Source organism: Thamnophis elegans, chromosome 5 (genome assembly GCF_009769535.1).
Source record: "Thamnophis elegans isolate rThaEle1 chromosome 5, rThaEle1.pri, whole genome shotgun sequence".
NCBI lineage: Eukaryota > Metazoa > Chordata > Lepidosauria > Squamata > Colubridae > Thamnophis > Thamnophis elegans.
This window is the reverse complement of record NC_045545.1, coordinates 42,815,915-42,837,140: the sequence shown is the minus strand read 5'-3', so window position 1 is coordinate 42,837,140 and position 21,226 is coordinate 42,815,915. Positions and strand designations below refer to the sequence as shown.

The window sequence follows — 21,226 nt, the reverse complement described above, 5'->3', positions numbered from 1 at the left end:
GTAAAAGGGGACAAAACTCACTCACTTAACAACATAAATTTTGGGCTCAATTGTGGTCATAAGTCAAGGACTACCTATACCAGTAAATTATCATTTCACATTATCATTTCATATTATAGTACCACAGTTAGTTAAGCTTTGAATATATGTTCACATCCTTGAATATGTATAATTCATTCTTCTTTAAAATACATAAAATGATCATTTACTACAGAATGCCTAATTTAGAAATCCTGCTTTTCTCGTCTGACTGTTCTCAGTTGCTCCAAAATTGTTGTAAACCAGTCAGCACTCATCAGAAATGTGATTTTTGAACTTTGACTTGGATAATTATGGAACTATTCACTGATACCTCACTTTTTTTTCTTCATTTTCTAATTTTATTTTATTCAAAAGGTTAAAAAACAAACTCCAAAAGAAAGAAAAAGAAAAAAAGAAAAAGTAATACAAAAGTAGAACAGAACTAGACAAGACACAAAAATGTGTATAAAAGGGAAAAACAAAACAAACATATACATACATTATGTATTATCACTTTTTTTCTATAGCCATTACATTTGATGTCTTTCCTTTTCCTCTTTCTTTCTCTGCATTCTGCATTGCATTCCTATTCTATTGTCGATCACCATGAAATCTTAACTTCATATTCTGGTACGTAATTCACTTTAGCACTGTGTTGGAATAGAGCTTTAGACTGGTTCCTCAAAATATTATCTCTAGATGTAGTAGTCTCACCACATTTCCCACTTGGGATCTGTTCACAGATTGGCACTTAAGAAAACAAAATCTTAATTATTTGTGTTTTGCTTCATTCTCCTTTCCTCCACAGAATATTCCTACTCTGGGAAGTGTAGCAATTACCATGGTGCTCCACAATTGTGATGAAGTAGCTGTGGCTGGATTTGGTTATGACATGAACTCTCCCAATGCACCACTACATTACTATGAGAACATCAAGATGTCTGCCATCAAAGAGGTAAGGAATTTGAGGTTTAGAATATATTGCCTTCATAATCACATTAAGCTTCATAGCTTAATCTATATTCAGAAGTTTAAAAAATCCTTTGAATTCTAGGAAACAAAAGGATATCTTATCTTCCTATTCTTCATTTGGGCCTACCAGGCATCAACTGCTTATTTTTGGAAATAGGTTGGTGGATTGTCCTTGGCTTGATCCTGCAGGCTTCTTATAGTGAAACAAAATATATTATAAAATTATTGTTTTCTTTACAAAGTACACAAGCAGGTTCAGCAGTTCCTGATTCATTGTACTTCATTGTACTTCTAAGGATTCATGCAAATAACATAGTTTATTTCACATAACTGCCTGCAGGTTACATTTCCTGAATAGCTGTGACAAAAAAAGTAAGAAAAGCAGCTTAAAGAATTAAATAAGACATTTAATGAAGTTGGCTATGTTGCTTGACTATTACTAATTCAGTTATACAGTATGTTGAATAGACTCAAATTGCTTTTAAATAATTTTTAACAGACTTTCCAAGAACAAAACTGAAGACTATAGTTTTGCAGGGATGTGAATATTTTTTATTGGAGATCCTAAACAAAGCTACATTTTTTCAAGTCCTTTGGGAAAAAGATATGACTACACAGATGTATTCATCAATATGCATATACGTACATGCTTTAACAATCTGAAAATCAATGTTTTGCATAAAATAATAACCATACAAAGTCTTGCATCTGATTAAAAAAAAACTTACAACAGCTCTCCTTCTGTGCCAATGTTGGGGCCTCCTTGTTATTTAAGGAGCTGTCCAAGAGGAGTTGCCTAGACCAATACTGGCAAAAGATGAGAAGAAAATCCATCTAGACATGGTGGCCACCTCAAGCTTGGACCAACACTTTCATGATAATAGCAGCAAAATAGAATTACGTTTTTAGCCTTATTGCAGCTGAAAAGAAATACAATACAATAGCAAAGTTGGAAGGACTTTGGAAATCTTCTAGTCCAACCCCCTGCCTAGGCAGGAAACCCTATACCATTTCAGACAAATAGCTATCCAACATCTTCTTAAAGACTTCCAGTGTTGGGGCATTCACAACTCCTGGAGGCAAGTGTCTTCCAGCTATCCTTTTTACAATGACTTTTATTCTTTTAGGGAAAGATGAGTCAGGAGAATTGTGTGAGCTATTAGCAGGGCACTTTATAGATAACATTAGTGAGAGATGCTGAGGGTAAAATCATGAGGTGATATCTGGGAATAGTTTAACCAGGATTCTGAGGAAGTAGACAGAGTTCTTGGAGAAATAAAACTCTTAAGGATAAAGACATCAAGAGGCTTCAATTCTAAAACTTACTGAACCTGTGTCTAATGGAGGAGCTGTTCACCATAGTATGAAAAGCATTATGAAAAGAAATTAAGGTCAGTCTTTTCCATGTATCTTTTATCTTTTTCCCCTAAGGTTATTTTTTATTAAGCTAGCATTTTAGCATGAAGCATGAATTCCTTACTACCCATTCCACATAGATTGCCTTTTCACGTACCTGTTCTTTGGGATAAGATTCATCTTTACTTCTGAGACACAAGTTCCCTTAGGTTTCACTTCTAATGTTAGGAGAACCATCTGCTTGCAAATGTCCATCATTTATTTTTCAACCTTTTCCATGATGAACTAACTAAATGAGAGAATTGCATTTCTGTTGCTTCTTTTTAATATTAATGATTCTTAATAATTGGTAGTCATCTGAGATTTAAGTTGAAAGGTAAAAAGGATAGTAACCTGCCTTTAACATTTTCTGCTTCTCCCAGGAAAGTAAAATGAGATGCTCCAAAACCAATTGCTTACACAAATGATAAGAAAAGAGGTAAAACAAATTTCATCATTCATGACCCACAAAAAAGGGGCACACATTTTTCCAATTGCCCTGCACTTTGGAAAGCTATTTGAATCCTTTGATATGAACAAACTGATAACCATAATTCTACTTTTCTTTACATGAAGAAAATACATGTGTCATGTTACATCATACCTATTGACAAGATGTCTCATTCCACTATTTGTTATAAACAACTATTTTTGTTTGTGCTAAATTTTTGGATAGTAATATTTGATCAGATATGTGCAAAATTTAGAAGTATGATGGCATCAAGACGGAGAGCAAAAAATTAACCATTGTAGCTTTGGGACACCTAAATATGAGGGAATTCTCAGGAGGGTGTATTATTTCTATTCATGGTTAATAGTTACATGTGTATTAAAACCTTAAGCAATTTAATTGGAGTTAAAAATTCTACTTTTAGCACTCAGTCTTTGGGATTCACTAGGAAGACAGTGAAACCTAAAAGAACCGTTGGATGGACTGACTTTTCTGAATTATTTTGTCAGAAGGTTGGAGTCTAGCAAAGCCCAACACACATAAAGCTACCTGGGTGTCCAGTCTTCAGTGAATTCCTTGATGACAGCCAAGCATTAAGGGGGTTAAAAAACTTTTTGCTGTCATCTGGAGTTTTGCAGCCCAAGTATCACAGACCTAATTGCACTGTAAGCAAAAAAAAAAAGTCTATTCATGTCTTCCTAGTTAAGTAGAAGAAAATAACTGTTAGGTTACGATCAGCATAATCCTTTAGTTTTAGCTGTGAAACTAGCCAGCTTTAAACTAGTGGTAAAGACATTGGTTTAGAGCAGTGGTAGTCAACCTGGTCCCTACCGCCCACTAGTGGGCGTTCCAGTTTTCATGGTGGGCGGTAGGGGTTTGCTATAACTCTGCTTTATAAATTTTATAAAGTAAAGTTACTTCACTACTTTATAAATCACCATTACTGTGGAACCGGTGGGCAGTTAGAAAACTTTACTACTAACAGAGATACAAAAGTGGGCAGTAAGTATAAAAAGGTTGACTACCCCTGGTTTAGAGTGTGTTTTAAGTTGAGATTCCTGATAATACCAAGTCTAAATTGTTTTAAAAATAAAACTAAACTCTGCTAAAGTCTCCCCTGCCTCTAAACAGGACTGAACTTGTTTATGAAGGAAAGGCATCCGAGATGTGTTTTGCACATAGTTATTACCTGGATTTTTTTTTGTACAAAAAAAAAGCAGAAAATAGGTCAAATGCCTTTGTAATTTAATAAATCAATGGAATAATCAAATCAAAGAAAGGGGATAGTTTGCCTGCATAGAACAGGTAGAACAGTGTCTTCCCACCCCCTGTTAAGCCCAAGTCCTTGTTTCAAGAAGCTGAAACAGCCCCTCCCCAAATTCTATTTGTTTTACACAGAAAAAATAAATAGAAACTCTCTTCCTGATGTTCCAAGAGTATGTGTATTTATTCATAGGAAACTCTTTGGGAATGTCCATCAACCAGCCATTCTATTGTGCTGTGTCTTAGAGGGAACAGACCTGCAGGCTACAGCGTGTGTTCCCTAACACAAGGTGTGTCATTGATTTACACGCAATGTCTACTTGACATATCTCTGGACACCCTTTAAAAACCTAATGACTCATTTCTGGGGAATTTCTTCTGAATACACATAAAGCTAATTAATTGCATTTGTTTGCAGCTGGGTGGAGATTGCCCCTCCATATGAAGATCTGGGTGATACTGTATAATCTTAGTACAGAATAGAAATAAATGCCTTTTCCTGCTACTAGGTTCTATTATTTGAAGTTTGTATTATGTGAAGGCCAAAAAATGCTTGCAACACAGTATCTTACAGACTGCAGGTGGAGAAGGAAAATTTATTGAGATTACTCATGAATAAATTTACATAATGTCCTTCAAGTTTTACATTCTATAATCTTCCATGATTTGAAATGGACACCCAACGTTAGAACCATCATTAAAAAAACACCAAAGAATGTGTTTCCTACATAAACTCAGGATGTTCAGACTGCCCCAGGAGCTGGTGATACCGTTTTACAGAGGAATTACAGAGTTCTGTTATTTGTACTTCTATAACTCCCTGGTTTGGTACCCAACAGCCACCAAACAATAGCAATAGCAATAGCAGTTAGACTTATATACCACTTCATAGGGCTTTCAGCCCTCTCTAAGCGGTTTACAGAGTCAGCATATTGCCCCCAACAACAATCCGGGTTCTCATTTTACCCACCTCGAAAGGATGGAAGGCTGAGTCAACCCTGAGCCGGTGAGATTTGAACAGCCGAACTGCAGAACTGCAGTCAGCTGAAGTAGCCTGCAGTGCTGCATTTAACCACTGCGCCACCTCGGCCTCTGTACAGAACAGGTACAGACTCCAACAGACAGTTAGGACTGCGGAAAGAACAATTGCAACCAACCAGTCTTCCATGGAAGTCCTGTATATTGCGCAGGTCAGAAGAAGGGCTAAGAAAATATCTACAAACCCCTCACATTCTGGATATAAACTGTTCCAACTCCTCTCCTCAGGACACTGCTATAGGGCATTGCATGCCAAAACAACTAGTCACAGGGACAGGTTTTTTTTTCCCTTCGTTGAGCATCTAACTCTCATAGTACTATCTGATGTCTATATATTTACCCATGATGTATGGCTATAATATTCTTATTTTCTTTACTACCCCCTTTTATTGGTATTATTATGATAATTAGAACTCTGTTGCTTTGCATGTATATTGAGAGCATCTGCATCAGAGACAAATTCCTTGTGTGTCTAATCACCCTTGGCCAAATAAAAGTATCCTATCCTATCTTATCCATCAACATCCTAGTCCTTTTTCATGAATGTAATATAGTGGCATTGTGAATATTCTATTCAGAGGCAATCACCATTTGTTTTTATTTATACATAGAGATATACTTAGCAATCATACTATTCCCTTTCATAATAAGTAACACTTCATAAAGCCAGAAAAAGAGTAAGAACAGTATGTAAAGAATAAAAGGCAAAATGTAAACACTGAGTCTAATTTACACCAACACCATTCACTATACACCTTCATAATTTTCTGTATTGCCACCCATCTCTATTTCTACTATATGCATATACTGATTCATATACTGTCTTTTATTCTAGATGAATTTTGTATACTATCATTTAATCCAAATCTAGTCTTATAAAAATCAGGTGAGAAACAAAAATGTGTTTTAGGTTTGATTCAGTTAATGTAGATTTTCCTCACTTACTCCAACATACATTCTTGCTTTTATTCTTGACCTTTGGATAAAATTGTTGAAATGTGTTACTGTGTTTTATCACATAGTCAGCCAGATGTTCAAACTGGATTGGCGTTTTTATTCATCTATCAAGTCCTTTCCAAGGACCTGGAGTAGGCAAATGTTGATGCTTGATGGTGTTAGAGATACTGTCGTAGGATGTAAGCTGTTCTGAGTGAACTGCCTTTTGCAATTGGCTGATGGTAAATTATCAATGCCAATGGTGTTCAAGTGGTGCTCCAGTTGTTTTGGGGTTGCACCCAAAGCACCTAATTACTATTGATACTTTGTTATTATTGTTGTTGTTATTATGTTAATATTGCTGAAGGACAGCATGAAATATTTTATTTGTAATAAGTTAGTAATAGACAAAAGACTATATTATACTTCATTATTTGCTATTGTAGATTGTTTACATAAAAGAAGACTAACTTGCATTTCTGACATCATTCATTCAAATATTTACAATAAAATACAATAGCAGAGTTGGAAGGGACCTTGGAGGTCTTCTAGTCCAACCCCCTGCCTAGGCAGGAAACCATATACCGTTTCAGACAAATGGCTATCCAACATCTTCTTAAAGACTTCCAGTGTTGGGGCATTCACAACTTCTGGAGACAAGCTGTTCCACTGATTAATTGTTCTAACTGTCAGGAAATTTCTCCTCAGTTCTAAGTTGCTTCTCTCCTTGATTAGTTTCCACCCATTGCTTCTTGTTCTACTCTCAGGTGCCTTGGAGAATAGTTTGACTCCCTCTTCTTTGTGGCAACCCCTGAGATATTGGAACACTGCTATCATGTCTCCCCTAGTCCTTCTTTCTATTAAATTAGACATACCCAGTTCTGCAACCGTTCTTCACATGTTTTTAGTCTCCAGTCCCCTAATCATCTTTGTTGCTCTTCTTTGCACTCTTTCTAGAGTCTCCACATCTTTTCTACATCGTGGCGACCCAAAACTGAATACAGTATTCCAAGTGTGGCTTTACCAAGGCATTATAAAGTGGTATAAACACTTCACGTGATCTCGATTCTGTCCCTCTGTTATACAGCCTAGAACTGTGTTGGCTTTTTTTGGCAGCTGCTGCACACTGCTGGCTCATATTTAAATGGTTGTCCACTAGGACTCCAAGATCCCTCTCACACTTACTACTATTGAGCAAGGTACCACCTCTACTGTACCTGTGCATTTGTTTTTGTTGCCTACATGTAGAACCTTACTCTTTTCACCATTTAATTTCATTTTATTAGATAGTGCCCAATGTTCAAGTTTGTCTAGTGCCCAATGTTCAAGTTTTCTTGTTTATTACATAGAGTAGTATACTATACATAGTATAGAAGTATACTGTAGTCTTGTAATATCTTCTAAAGACCAAAATAATTGTACATTATATCAGTTCTTATGAATATCTAGAAGGGTCACTGAATAATTTTCTTCTATGAAAAAAGAGAGAAAATATTTGTTGTAAGTCCTTTCATTTTCAAGCATAATGATCAAAGACAGATGTACAGATACATAAATATATTTATATTGGCTATCATTATATAAATACAAAAAAGTTGAAATGATAATGACAGTAGTTCAGTATCGGGTTTTTCAACAAGATGCCCAATAAATGAAACTCCTTCTTGCATTACTCACTGATAACATCATGAAAGAACTAGATATTGTAGTACAAAGCAAGAAGATTCTGCAACTATCCAGAACAAACACTAAGAAAAAGAGCAATAATGTCAGTAGTAATAATGTATACTATACTGAAGAATATCCAAAGGACTTTCTCCTAACTAGAGGACACAGAAATCTTCTGTAAAATAATAATGGCTGTAACATGGGAATAGTATCTCCAGTGCTTTATTTGATAGCATTTCACAGTATTTCATTATCGCAGAATCAACTGAGAGTTAATAATTTCAGCTTTCTGAGTTTGAAGGGGAAGAGGGAGAGAGAAGGGACCATGTGATCCAGATGTTGAGCTTCAGCTCATCAGTTCCAGCAACAAAATTAAGAGGATCGATAGCAATTCTAGTCCAAGAACATCTGGAAGGTGACTGATTTCCTTTCCTAGCTTCCAGAAAGTTAGCAGTGCACATAGTATATGAACAATGAGCATTAAACATGTTACACTGTTTGCTAAAATATCCTTTCAAGTTTCATTTTCAATAGCTTAAATGGAGAGACTTAATCCATCCACAATGAAATTTATGTCCGCATTTGCTTGTTCTGCCACTATTATGTCAAAAGGGAGTTGAGTATCTAGTGGGGTGACTAAGAATTGTAGAATTCTCTCAGCTCAATGACTTCCTGCTTTGAAAACTTTCTCTTAGGGCCTTTTCCTCTCAACTGAGCTCTGAAAACAGACTCTGGATTACATAAATAATTTCTAGAGAAAGAGATTTTAAGATATATGGTGATGAAAGTGTTATATTTTATTCACTGATGCATTTTTTTAATTATTTTGAATGTATAAATTGTAACATATTTTCTGCCTGCACAAGTTACTTTTGCTTTTTAAAAGTGTATCCCTGTGTCCCCTTCTATGTAATTGACACTTGATTTATTAAGTTGCCACTATCACGTTTAGATTGGCCCAGAAGTGGGCTGCTGCTGGTTCGCACTGGTTCAAGTGAACCAGTAGTATTATTCTGCGCAGTTCGGCGAACTGGCAAATCCCACCAATAGCTGGCCCTGCCCGTTTGTTTTTTGGGTTTTTTCTGGGTTGTTTTTTTTGGCCCATTTTAGGCCAAAATGAAAATGGCCCCAAAAAGAGGATGGAAAACAGCCCAGAAAATGGCCTGAAAATGCCCCATTATCCTCAGATAATGGCCTAAAAATGGGTAGGGATGAGGACAGCAGTGGTGGGATTCGCCCCAACTGCCTGAATCCTACTTCTGCCTTTGAGGCGAGTGGATGGGAGGCAGGGCTGGGTGTGATGAGTGACATCACCCACCCAGTCATATGACCAACCAGCCACACCTATTCAGCAAGCAAACCAGTTGTTAAGTTATTCAAGTCCCACCACTGGATTGGCCCTTCAAGAAAGTCACAAACGGCAATCATATGACCTTGGGATGCTCTAACTCTCATAGTACAAGCTAAGTGTCTAGATCTTGGTGTATTGTGGTTCTAGCACTGCAAGAAACACCTGAGCTACAGTGCAAAGCCGAGCCACCTTAGCCCCAGCACCATGGCACAAACTCGGGGCACCCCAGAAAACTACAGCCACTGTAGCCCAGCACTGTAGTATGAAGACGCAGCCACCCAAACCAGAGATGGGTGCTCCCAGTTCAGTCCAGGTCAGACGAACCAGTAGTAGCGGCAGTGGGAGGCTCCACCCACCCACCCGGTTCTGCACATGTGTAGAAGCATTGCTTGTGCATGCATGAACAAGCAAACTGGTAGTAAAAGAATTAGAAGCCCATCACTGATCCAAACATAGTACCACAATGCAGAGCAGCAGTCCCAACCACCCTTGCTGACCTGCACTTTGAAGCCTCTGCTGCTCTGTAGTCCACCAACCCAGTTGATCTATGCTGTCTTCTTGAGGCAGCTGTTGCCGTACAAGACCTTCTTCCTAATCTTGTGAGGAAAGTGCCACTTGCTACTTGAGATGAAGGCCTCTGAAGGACCAGGCCAGGCTATTTGGAGCAAGAAGTCAGTGAAGCTCAAGCTGAGGGTACTAGAGCACAGACAGTAGGGCCTTGGAGCGCAGTGTGCCAAAACACAGAATTGGGGCAGAAAGCTGGACTAGGGGGAATTGAAGTTCCCTGCAGTTGTAAACGCACCAAGCATCCCAAATTTGGAACAGATGACTCTGGGGCACTATACAGCTAAAACTTTGAATTAGGTGAACGTACCATTCATTCAAGCACTGCAGTAATTCTGAACAGTCACTGAATGAATTGTCAGAATTTCAGAAATATGTCATAAACAAACACTTAGTAGAGTAGCCATGAAGGACTTGAAGAAATGTTTCAGATTTCTTTAGAATTGTTTTCCTGTTATATTTGAGTTTGAAGAAGGATAGAAAAAACATTGCTGCTTTTGACTTCTATGTGAAGACTCCTGAAAAGGCCATGGATAGACAAGAAAACAAACAAATGGATCATAGAAATAAATCAATTCTTGAGAAGTCTAGAAGGCTAGAAAGGTGAAGGAAAGAGAAAAAGAGGACAACCAGCAGCTAGGTGGATGGACTGAATTACAGCATCATCAGGCATACATTAGAAGGCCTAAAGGATCAGTTATAGACAAATCATTTTAGAGAAAATCTATGTAATTATTAAGAGCACTAACTTGATGTATATTGCCATCACAACCCCACAGTAGCTCAACTGTTGAGCTTGAACTGTTTTTTGAAGAAATAATAACTTGCTTTTGTTTCCTTCAGAGAAAACAGTAGACTAAAAAGCATGAGCAAGATCTGATAATCTTTAAAAAAAAACAGGACTTTCTCCATAGGCATTTTAATAATTAAAGTCAAGTCTTTTCAGTACTGGTTCTACCTACTATCTTCATGATGTCTTTCTAATTCCTAAAATTGCTTCTCAGTATCTGATGATAATTCTGTTGTCTCTGAAAAAAAGATAAATAATGCCTTGCACAGTATTAGAGAATTCAAATAAATTACATCTCAACTATGCAACTATTAACTGTAAAAACTACATAATTTTTATTTCCTTCTCCGGAGTCTCAATACTAACATATTATTTTCTAATATATTTCCTTATGCATTAATAGTTCAGCCTCATTTTCTATGCAGTTTAATAATACAAAGTTTATGGGCATGGTCAGCACTCCCTAAAACAGCAACTGAAATTGATAAGAGTTTTCAAAATTAATGTTGACAATATTTTCCTACATAGGTTTGAGTTTCTGAAAGGATACTGATTTTACTGGCTGTAAGAATTAGGATAAATTTAATTGTATTTACTTTTATAGCCAAAATATAACTGAAATAGCAGAAGTGAACAGCAAAGGATTCATTATAACTGGAGTGGAAGATGCAAAGAATTGTGATCCATTTATACTGCAGCATTTAGAATAGATAATGAAAGAATTTGAGCAATTAGATAAACATTCCCTGGAAGGAAGAGGCAGAACAGCAGCTAAGAGATTAAAAGATTTCTAAGCTGCTTAGGCATAGATGAAGTGGACCCTACTCAATGAAAGCTTATTCCATAATAACTTGTTGTCTTATTTGTAAGATACCACAAGACTCTTGATTATTTGAATTGCTTAAATTTTCATGCCAAAATGAAAAGAAAAAGAACCTAAGAACAATGTCAAACAGAATTTTAGACCCCTGTTGGCTTCCTCCTTTTTAATCAATGCCAACAGAAGGAAGACACAAGGAACAAAAGTGGTGGAGGATTGAGATGGCAGATGTTGCAGCTAAAGATTTGTTCAAAGCCTCAGACCATCCTAACATTATTATTTCTGTTGAGTGACGTGCCACCCTAGTAACAACAGGGCATGGCTGCTAGAATAGTTGTCCTTTCAGTCCTCGGCAGCATGAAAGAGCAGGATGATAATTAAGCAATGTGAGCAAACCTGCCATCCTTGTTTATGCATATTAAAACAGCAAAGTATACCTTTCAGATCATTATACGATGAATGAATAGGCTAAAGCTGCCACATCTATGTTTCACTTAAGGAGTGGAAAAAATGCTTTGTGAAAACCAACAACTTTCATTCCCTGCCAATCAAGTCACTCATGCATTGAATTCAGGAATTTTACCTGGAGTGAATTTGAGCGTACAAAACAATAGTTGTATACAGTGTAATAACATGCAACAGCCACCAAAAACTTAAATATTTTTATTTGACCAACTGAATCATTAAAAAGATCACTTTTTTGTTGTTTCCAAAAACTTTTTTTCCACACATATTAGTTAGCATTCAGAAAAAGAGAGAAAAATATGACATTCAAACAATGTATGCATCATATTCATAGGCAAAGTTAGAAAAAAAACCATTCTTGCATAAAACCTGGGTCTTGATGAGTACAGAACTGATGTTGAATTTGGACTGGGGATCTCCCAAAGCCATACTGGGAGGAAGAGCAAGAAAATGATTATTTTGGAAATGAAAATATCACTATTTACTTAATTTGCGAAAGCACAGATAGCTTTCTAGGTAGAAAAATGACAGAACTATATTAACTAATTTTGGTTTTGACTTTATTGCTTTTAACATTATGTTAGCTATTTGTTTTATTGCTGAAAGCTACCTTTAGTACTTCTATAATAGAAAGTCAAAGCATGAATCTATTAATATGTTTTAAATAAAATAAATACACAATCTATATATTATCAAGGGTAATAATTTAAACTGTTGTGTTTCACAAAGATGCCTGAGTAGTTAACTGACCTCAGAAGCTCAATAGCAGTAGACTTAGCAGTAGACTTATATACCGCTTCATAGGCCTTTCAGGCCTCTCTAAGCGGTTTACAGAGAGTCAGCATATTGCCCCCAACAATCTGGGTCCTCATTTTACCCACCTCGGAAGGATGGAAGGCTGAGTCAACCCTGAGCCGGTGAGATTTGAACCGCTGACCTGCTGATCTAGCAGTAGCCTGCAGTGCTGCATTTAACCACTGCGCCACCTTGGCTCTCAACAAGGTCAGCCCTGGCTAATCCTTGGATACAGAAACAATGGGGAATTCCAGGGTTGGGATTAAATTGAGATGTCAAAATAGCCTGCTGGGAAAATTCAATAGCAAATCATTTATTTAATACTCCCAAGAAACTTTGCATGAATAAAGACACTAGGAGTCAAGTTCAATTCAACTCTACTGTATAGCAGAAGTCATTCAAGGTCAAATTAGGTAAGATTACCTGGTTGTGGGAGAGAATTGTCTTTCAAATAATATAAGCCAATGTACTTTGTGCAGGATCATGCTTCTTCTGAATAGGAGCTTGTTACTTAATAAGTTTCAGTATCTTCCAAACACTCCGTTAAAAAATAACAGTATTGTCTTTTTCATAAAAGAAAAATTTCTTAGAGGCAATACCTTTATTAGGCTACCCAGAAGTTTTAGAAATCATTTAAACATTTCAAGTATTCATCCTGCAGGGTGATTAGAGTCCAAAAATGTGGGTAAGGGAATGTGACTGATGTGAAAAATAAGCAGGTGCAACAGCCAGTGGGAATGGGCAATCTGAAAAAAACATTAGCAACTGGAATAACTTTTCTATAAAGAGAGATTATTGGGGATTTTATCTTTTAAAAGAGAAAATAATGGGACAGAAAGAAGTGCATGAAGTGAGATATAATGTGGAAAAATTATTTAGAAAACATCTTTTTCCAACAACATTAAAATACCTGAAATTGTTCTCATGAGGCATTCCCATAACCTTTCATTTCTATTGCTTAAAAATGGGATTCGATAGATTTTATGATGAATAAAGCTATCAGAAGTATTTATTGATTTAACATTGTCTAAGAAATGATTAATTTTTCTGTAATGTTGTTTTCCACTAGTTGAGGAATCTGCATAGTGTGTCTAAGTGTGAAAGGATGTTAAAATAATGTCTGAATTTTACATTTTCAAAATGTGGGTATCAATCATGGTTTTTTTCCCCTTCCCCTCAGCAGCCTTAGGGAAGTTCTGGATAAAACTATTTCAGCACCTGTTCTGACCCCCCTCTTCGCTCATTCACAAATGATAGTCAGACAGAACTTCAAAGGAAATATCTTTATCAGTCCTGGCTCAAGCTGGCTCAAATGGGGCCACCAAAATTGACGGGAGGCCAGGCGCAATGTCCGGAAAACCCCCCAATGTCTCGATGCAGAAGCGCCATGAACCTGCGAGAGCACCCGTCTACAGATGTGCCCTGCAGGAACATAGAGCTGGCCCCGATACTTCAAAAGATTCCCTTCCAAAGTCCATGGGGAAGCCGGTCCTACTTCGGCCTTTTGTCGCTCCACCCAGTCATCATCCCGCTGCGCATCCCGTATCAGAGACTGTATGCTCACAGGATGACAAACAGCAGCGCAGGATGTAACGGGTAGAACAGTCCAAGGTGGAAGCGAGTTCGCAGGGTCAGAGTTCTTTACTAGGCAGGGCATCTGCCCTGGGATTCCACATCCCCCGAAGGCACACTACCTTGTGCGAACGGGGTATCACAGCCGCATAAACGTGCTGGTTGTCAGAGACGATAGTTTGTTGCTGAGGGACTGCCGCAGTCCGCGCAACCCTTCTATTCTTCTTGGGGCCATTCCCTGGCAGGTGTCCAAGATCCCCATAGTAAAAGCACAATCCCTCAGCATGTCGTCTGTCCATCTCTGTACGTGACACTCGAGGTCAGACAGCACCCAACTCCATGGGCTCCTCCCAGTCCACTGCAGTCTCTTGATGAACCGGCATGCTGGTGGTCTCCTGGAATGCGCGGTGAGGCTTTCGCCTCTGCAGCCAGGCATCTATCCAGAGGCACAAGTGGACCAACGCATCGAACGTCGGTGGCCTGTCCACCCTTGCCAGTTCGTCCTGCAGGGCATCTGACAATCCATCCTGGAAAGTGTCCATCAGAGCTGGTTCATTCCACATTGAATCCTGGCTACGCAGCCTGAATTCACTGACATAGTCTTGTAATGAACCACTCCCCTGCTGCAGTGACTTCAGACGTCTCGTTGATGTCCCCTTAATGGGATCCTCAAACATCCGTTTAAAGTCTTGACAAAAACCCTGGAAGTCATCTAACAAAGGGCTCGGCTGAGTTAACAAGGGGGTAGCCCAACGGGCAGCTGTGCAAACTGATAATAAATCCCACTTTCGTCCAGTCAGTGGGAAAGTCCTCTGCTCTCAAACTCAGGAACAGCTGGCATTGTCCCAGAAACGCGGCAAACATGGCCTGACTCCCATCAAATTTATCAGGCATGGCTACTGGGCACTTCCTCCTTGGCTGGGGGGGGGGTTTGCAGCTCTCTGCAGCTGAGCAATTTGGTCCGCCAATACCGCTATCTGTTGGGCCAGTTGCCTATTTTCAGCAATTAATTGCTCCATAGTTCATTAAATGGAGGTTTGTTGGGCAGAAGTCAAACTTTTCTGACCCCCCTCTTCGCTCGTTCACAAATGACAGTCAGACAGAACTTCAAAAGAAATATCTTTATCAGTCCTGGCTCAAGCTGGCTGCGAACCCAAAAAAACGTAGATAAAGTCTCTGGCAAAAAGTTACACAGCAAAAGCAAAAACAAAAAGCTCTTACAGCAAACCAGGTTTACAAAAAGCAAATCACTTATCCAAGTGCCTCTTTGAATCTCGAAACGATGACCACACACGATGAACGACGAACCACGAACGTTGACTTCTGCAACTAAGGCATGGCACCATCCATCTTTTATCTGCAGAACGACCCTAACGAGCAACAGCTGTTCATTATTCCTGCATCCCGACGCAACTCACAGCAAGCTGCTGCTGAGTCACAACAAGCACCTATATAGCATTATTTGAATTTTTGAGTCTTTCACCATATCTTATCATTAGAGTTATACAATTTTCATGACTTCAGGATCAATTTAGGTTGTTTTATTCCCCCTCCCGTATCTCTTAAAAGGTTTAAAGATATAAAAGCTTGCACATTTTTGTGACATCTGAATTAACTAGATAAGATAAGGCAGGGATTTCCTTGTATTTCTTTTCTGTTGGCTAGTGGAGATATCTTTGAATATTGTATGTGTTTTCTTTTTAATCAAAGAATACATCAAGGTTATCTATCTATCTATCTATCTATCTATCTATCTATCTATCTATCTATCTATCTTATATAAGGGTTATCAAGAAAATCTTATTGATTCCCATATTTTCCTAAGTTGAATACACAAATAAAAAATTAGAACAAGTGATTAACATCACATGTATGCTACTTTTGTCTTTCTTCTAGATTTACCAAGTATTCAGCAGAATACGCTTCACTTTGGTTTTGTGGAGTTTCTTTCCACCTTTTCTGTTGCTCCTGTTACTCCTGATGGAGCATAATATCAGATTGCCCAACCAACACTGTAATTCTGCAGAAATTTTATCTTGATCCCTGGAGACAAAAAGAAAACTTTTGCACCACATGGAACATTTTTGCTGGAAGAAACATACCTTTCTTCTTTTCTCCCTCTCTTCAGATTTCTCAGAAAGTTTGTTGCGCAACTGAAAGCTGTTCAGAGTTCCTCAGAAAATGAGAGACTGGAAGAGAGGGAAAAACAAAGGAGAGGCTAAAGGTGTGTTGCTTCAAGGTAATAGGACAATAGTAGTAGTAGTAGTAGTAGTAGTAGTAGTAGTAGTAGTAGTAGTATAATAATAATAATAACAACAACAACAACTCCGCTGTTGCCGGTCCCAAGCCCGGATGAGAAAGGAGGAGGGTTGGGGTCAGGTTGGCATCTGGTCCCGTAAAAAAAAAAACCGCCAACCCATACAATATGGTGAAAAAAACAAATAAGAATTCCATACCACATCGGTCGTCGCGCGGGTTAACAAGGGCCGCGGCGGATGTTGGGGTCCCTGGACATCCATTGACAAGTGGGCTACAAGCGGACCAGCCAACAAAATGACAAAAATATAGTGCAGATGAAAACCGTGCCATAATGGCCTGTTACTACAACTCAGAGCCAGAAAAAAGAGGCTATTTAAAGCGAATGTATGAATTACGGAAACAACAATATCTAGATTCAAATGTTAGTGAACAACGACTAGCAGATCAAAGGCGATTTATTATACGGAATAAAGTGTTTAGTGAAGTTGAACATGAGGAAATTCAGGCAAATTGCAAAACCCAAAAAACAATATCACAAGCGGAAATAACTGATATTCAAGACACAACTAAAGACATTATAGTAGAACTCCCAGAAGAAGCTCTCGGGGAGGAAATAACAACACCACCACTAGAACCAGTTATCACTGAACCAACTGATGAACTAACTCAAAAACAAAAAGAATTGAAGGATAAGATCATGGAGCATTTTCTGCTTAATGAGGAAAGGCAACGTTTACCATCACTAAAAACTGTGCCTAAGAAAATTTTGGCCCCTATCATGAAAATGGTTAATGCAGTGTTTTCAACAATTGAACCGGGATCCATCTTGGAAACAAACCAGTTAATGTACAGCGCAGCTGTAACAGTCACTAATGAACTAGGCATTAAAATTAAAGTACCTAGTCACACAACAGAAAAAGCATCAAAGCCAAAGTGGAAAATCCGTTTAGAACAAAAAATCAAAAAATTAAGGGCAGATGCTAGTAACTTAAAGAACATGCATGAGCAACGGCTTAAAAATAACAAAATCATAGATCGGCTAATCAGAAGATATAGATTGGATACAAGAAACATCAATGAAGCTGTAGAGATTGTAAAACAGCAGATAACAGCAACAGCTAGAAAAATTGAAAGATATGAGGCGCGAATCATCCAATATAAACAAAACCAGCAATTTCAATCAGACCAACGGCGTTTTTATCAAAGTCTTAATGTAATGGTGACACCAAAAGTGAAAAACCAGAAAAACAGGCCACAGTTGAATTCTGGAAAGAATTGTGGGAAAATACAAAGGACTACAACAAGGAAGCAAAGTGGATACATGACTTTGAGAAAAGCATTGGCAACAAACAAATGCAAGTATTAGAAATAACAACTGAGATGGTAAAAAATCGAGTTAAAAAGGTAAAGAATTGGACATCACCTGGAAAGGACCAATTACATGGTTTCTGGCTCAAATATCTGACCAGTTTACATGCAATATTGGCCAGGCAACTGAATGAAATTTTACAAAAGGGCCAAATTGATGAATGGTTGACAACTGGAAAAACATACTTGATTCAGAAAGATGCAACTAAAGGAACAACACCTGAAAACTACAGACCAATAACATGCTTGCCAACAACCTTCAAATTACTCACAGGCATTATTGCAGATAACATGATGGATTATTTGGAAACAAACAAAATCTTGCCAGTAGAGCAAAAAGGCAACAAAAAGGAGCAGGGGCACAAAAGATCAGCTTCTAATTGATAAAACGATATTAGAAAATTGTAAGAACAGAAAACGAACTTGAATATGGTCTGGATTGATTACAAAAAGGTATTTGACTCACTGCCACATAGTTGGATCATAAAATGCTTAGAAACAACTGGCATTAGCAAAAATATTACATCCTTTACTGAAAAGGCGATGAAACAATGGAGAACTGAGTTGGCAGTAGGGAATGAGAGCTACGGAATGGTTAATATCAAGCGAGGAATTTTCCAGGGTGATTCACTTTCACCTCTTCATCATCGCAATGATCCCACTATCAGTAATCTTAAAAAAAATGAAATTAGGCTACCAAACAGCCAAAGAAGCTGAAAAAATTTCGCATTTACTATATATGGATGATTTGAAACTCTATGGAAAGTCAGAAATAGAAATCCAATCATTGACAAACACAGTCCGAGTATTCAGCACCGATATTTCAATGCAGTTTGGCATGAAAAATGCGCTACTGTATCCATAAAAAGGGGCAAAATCACTGCATGTGAGGGAATTGAAATGCCCAATGGCCAATTAATTAAATGCAAAGAAATGAAGCCTACAAATACTTAGGCATTCTGCAGTTGGATAACATCAAGCATGGAGAAGTAAAAACTATTGTCAGGCGAGAGTACACCAACAGATTTAGGAAAATTTTGAAATCTAAATTGAATGGTGGAAATACAATCAAGGCCATAAATACCTGGGCAATACCAGTTATAAGATACACAGCTGGTATAGTTAACTGGACACAAGCTGATTTGGACCTTTTGGACCGAAAAACCAGGCAACTAATGACAATGCACTACAGTTTACATCCACGTGGTGATACTGATAGACTGTACCTGCCCCGAAAATCAGGTGGCAGAGAATTATTACAAGTGAAGCAAACAGTTGAAGAAGAAAAACATGCACTGGCTGATTATTTAAAAGAAAGTCAAGAACATCTATTAATCGAAGTAAAGAACAAAAATCTACTGAAGGCCCAACAGACGAAACAAGAATACAGAAAAGATGTGATGAAATCAAGAATGGAGAGTTGGCAGAACAAAGCACTGCATGGCCAATTTCTGGAAAGAATAAAAAAAGTGGACAGTGAACAAACTTGGTTATGGTTAACAGGTACATTAAAGAAAGAAACGGAGTCACTAATCCTGGCTGCGCAAGAACAAGCTATCCGCACAAATGCCATTAAGGCCAAAATCGAAAAATCCTCTGATGATGCCAAATGCAGACTTTGCAAAGAAGCTGATGAAACTGTTGATCACATACTCAGCTGCTGTAAAAAAATCACGCAGACTGATTATAAATTGTGGCACAATTCAGTAGCACAAATGATCCATTGGAATTTGTGCAAAAATTATAATATCAAAACAGCAACAAACTGGTGGGAACATCAGCTTGAAAAAGTCACCGAAAATCAGATGGTCAAGATCTTGTGGGATTTCCGTATAAAAACGGACAAAACTGGCGCATAATACACCAGACATCACACTGGTTGAGAAAAATAAGGTCACAATCATAGACATCGCAATACCAGGTGATAGCAGGGTCGCCGAGAAGGAACATGAAAAAATCGCAAGATACCAGGACTTAAAAATCGAAATTCAATGACTATGGCACAAACCAGCAGTGATAATTCCAGTGGTAATTGGCACACTGGGTGCTATACCAAAAGCACTGGAATTACATTTAAAACAGTTAAAAATTGACAAAATCACCATCAGTCAAATGCAAAAGCCGCACTGCTTGGATCTGCACGCATATTACGAAAATACGTTACAACGTCCTAGGCCCCTGGGTGGGGCAGGACTAGTAACCAATGCCAAATCCGGTGAAATAACTGGCCGCTGTGATACAATTGTATAATAATAATAATAATAAATAATAATAATAATAATAATAATAATAATAAAACCCAGACATCACACTGGTTGAGAAAAATAAGGTCACAATCATAGACATCGCAATACCAGGTGATAGCAGGGTCGCCGAGAAGGAACATGAAAAAATTGCAAAATACCAGGACTTAAAAATCGAAATTCAACGACTATGGCACAAACCAGCAGTGGTAATTCCAGTGGTAATTGGCACACTGGGTGCTATTCCAAAAGCACTGGAATTACATTTAAAACAGTTAAAAATTGACAAAATCACCATCAGTCAAATGCAAAAAGCTGCACTGCTTGGATCTGCACGCATATTACGAAAATACGTTACGACGTCCTAGGCCCCTGGGTGGGGCCCGACTAGTAACCAATGCCAAATCCAGCGAAACAACTGGCCGCTGTGATACAATTGTATATAATAATAATAATAACAACTCCACCGTTGCCGGTCCCAAGCCCGGATGAGAAAGGAGGAGGGTTGGGGTCAGGTTGGCATCTGGTCCCGTAAAAAACCCCCTGCCAACCCATACAATATGGTGAAAAAAACAAATAAGAATTCCATACCACATCGGTCGTCGCGCGGGTTAACAAGGGCCGCGGCGGATGTTGGGGTCCTGGACATCCATTGACAAGTGGGCTACAAGCGGACCAGCCAACAAAATGACAAAAATATAGTGCAGATGAAAACCGTGCCATAATGGCCTGTTACTACAACTCAGAGCCAGAAAAAAGAGGCTATTTAAGCGAATGTATGAATTACGGAAACAACAATATCTAGATTCAAATGTTAGTGAACAACGACTAGCAGATCAAAGGCGATTTATTATACGGAATAAAGTGTTTAGTGAAGTTGAACATGAGGAAATTCAGGCAAATGCAAAACCCAAAAACAATATCACAAGCGGAAATAACTGATATTCAAGACACAACTAAAGACATTATAGTAGAACTCCCAGAAGAAGCTCTCGGGGAGGAAATAACAACACCACCACTAGAACCAGTTATCACTGAACCAACTGATGAACTAACTCAAAACAAAAAGAATTGAAGGATAAGATCATGGAGCATTTTCTGCTTAATGAGGAAAGGCAACGTTTACCATCACTAAAACTGTGCCTAAGAAAATTTTGGCCCCTATCATGAAAATGGTTAATGCAGTGTTTTCAACAATTGAACCGGGATCCATCTTGGAAACAAACCAGTTAATGTACAGCGCAGCTGTAATAGT

General features: G+C 38.2%; 1 protein-coding gene across 2 annotated transcripts in view; it reads left to right on the top strand.

Moving 5' to 3' along the window:
• The window catches only part of ST3GAL3 (ST3 beta-galactoside alpha-2,3-sialyltransferase 3), a 249,939-nt gene that overhangs the window by 216,958 nt on the left and 11,755 nt on the right, over positions 1-21,226 (top strand). For both annotated transcript variants that reach the window (XM_032218673.1, XM_032218672.1), the window contains one exon: positions 830-976. In XM_032218673.1, the coding sequence (XP_032074564.1) occupies positions 830-976 (147 nt within the window). The remainder of the gene's footprint in view (positions 1-829; positions 977-21,226) is intronic.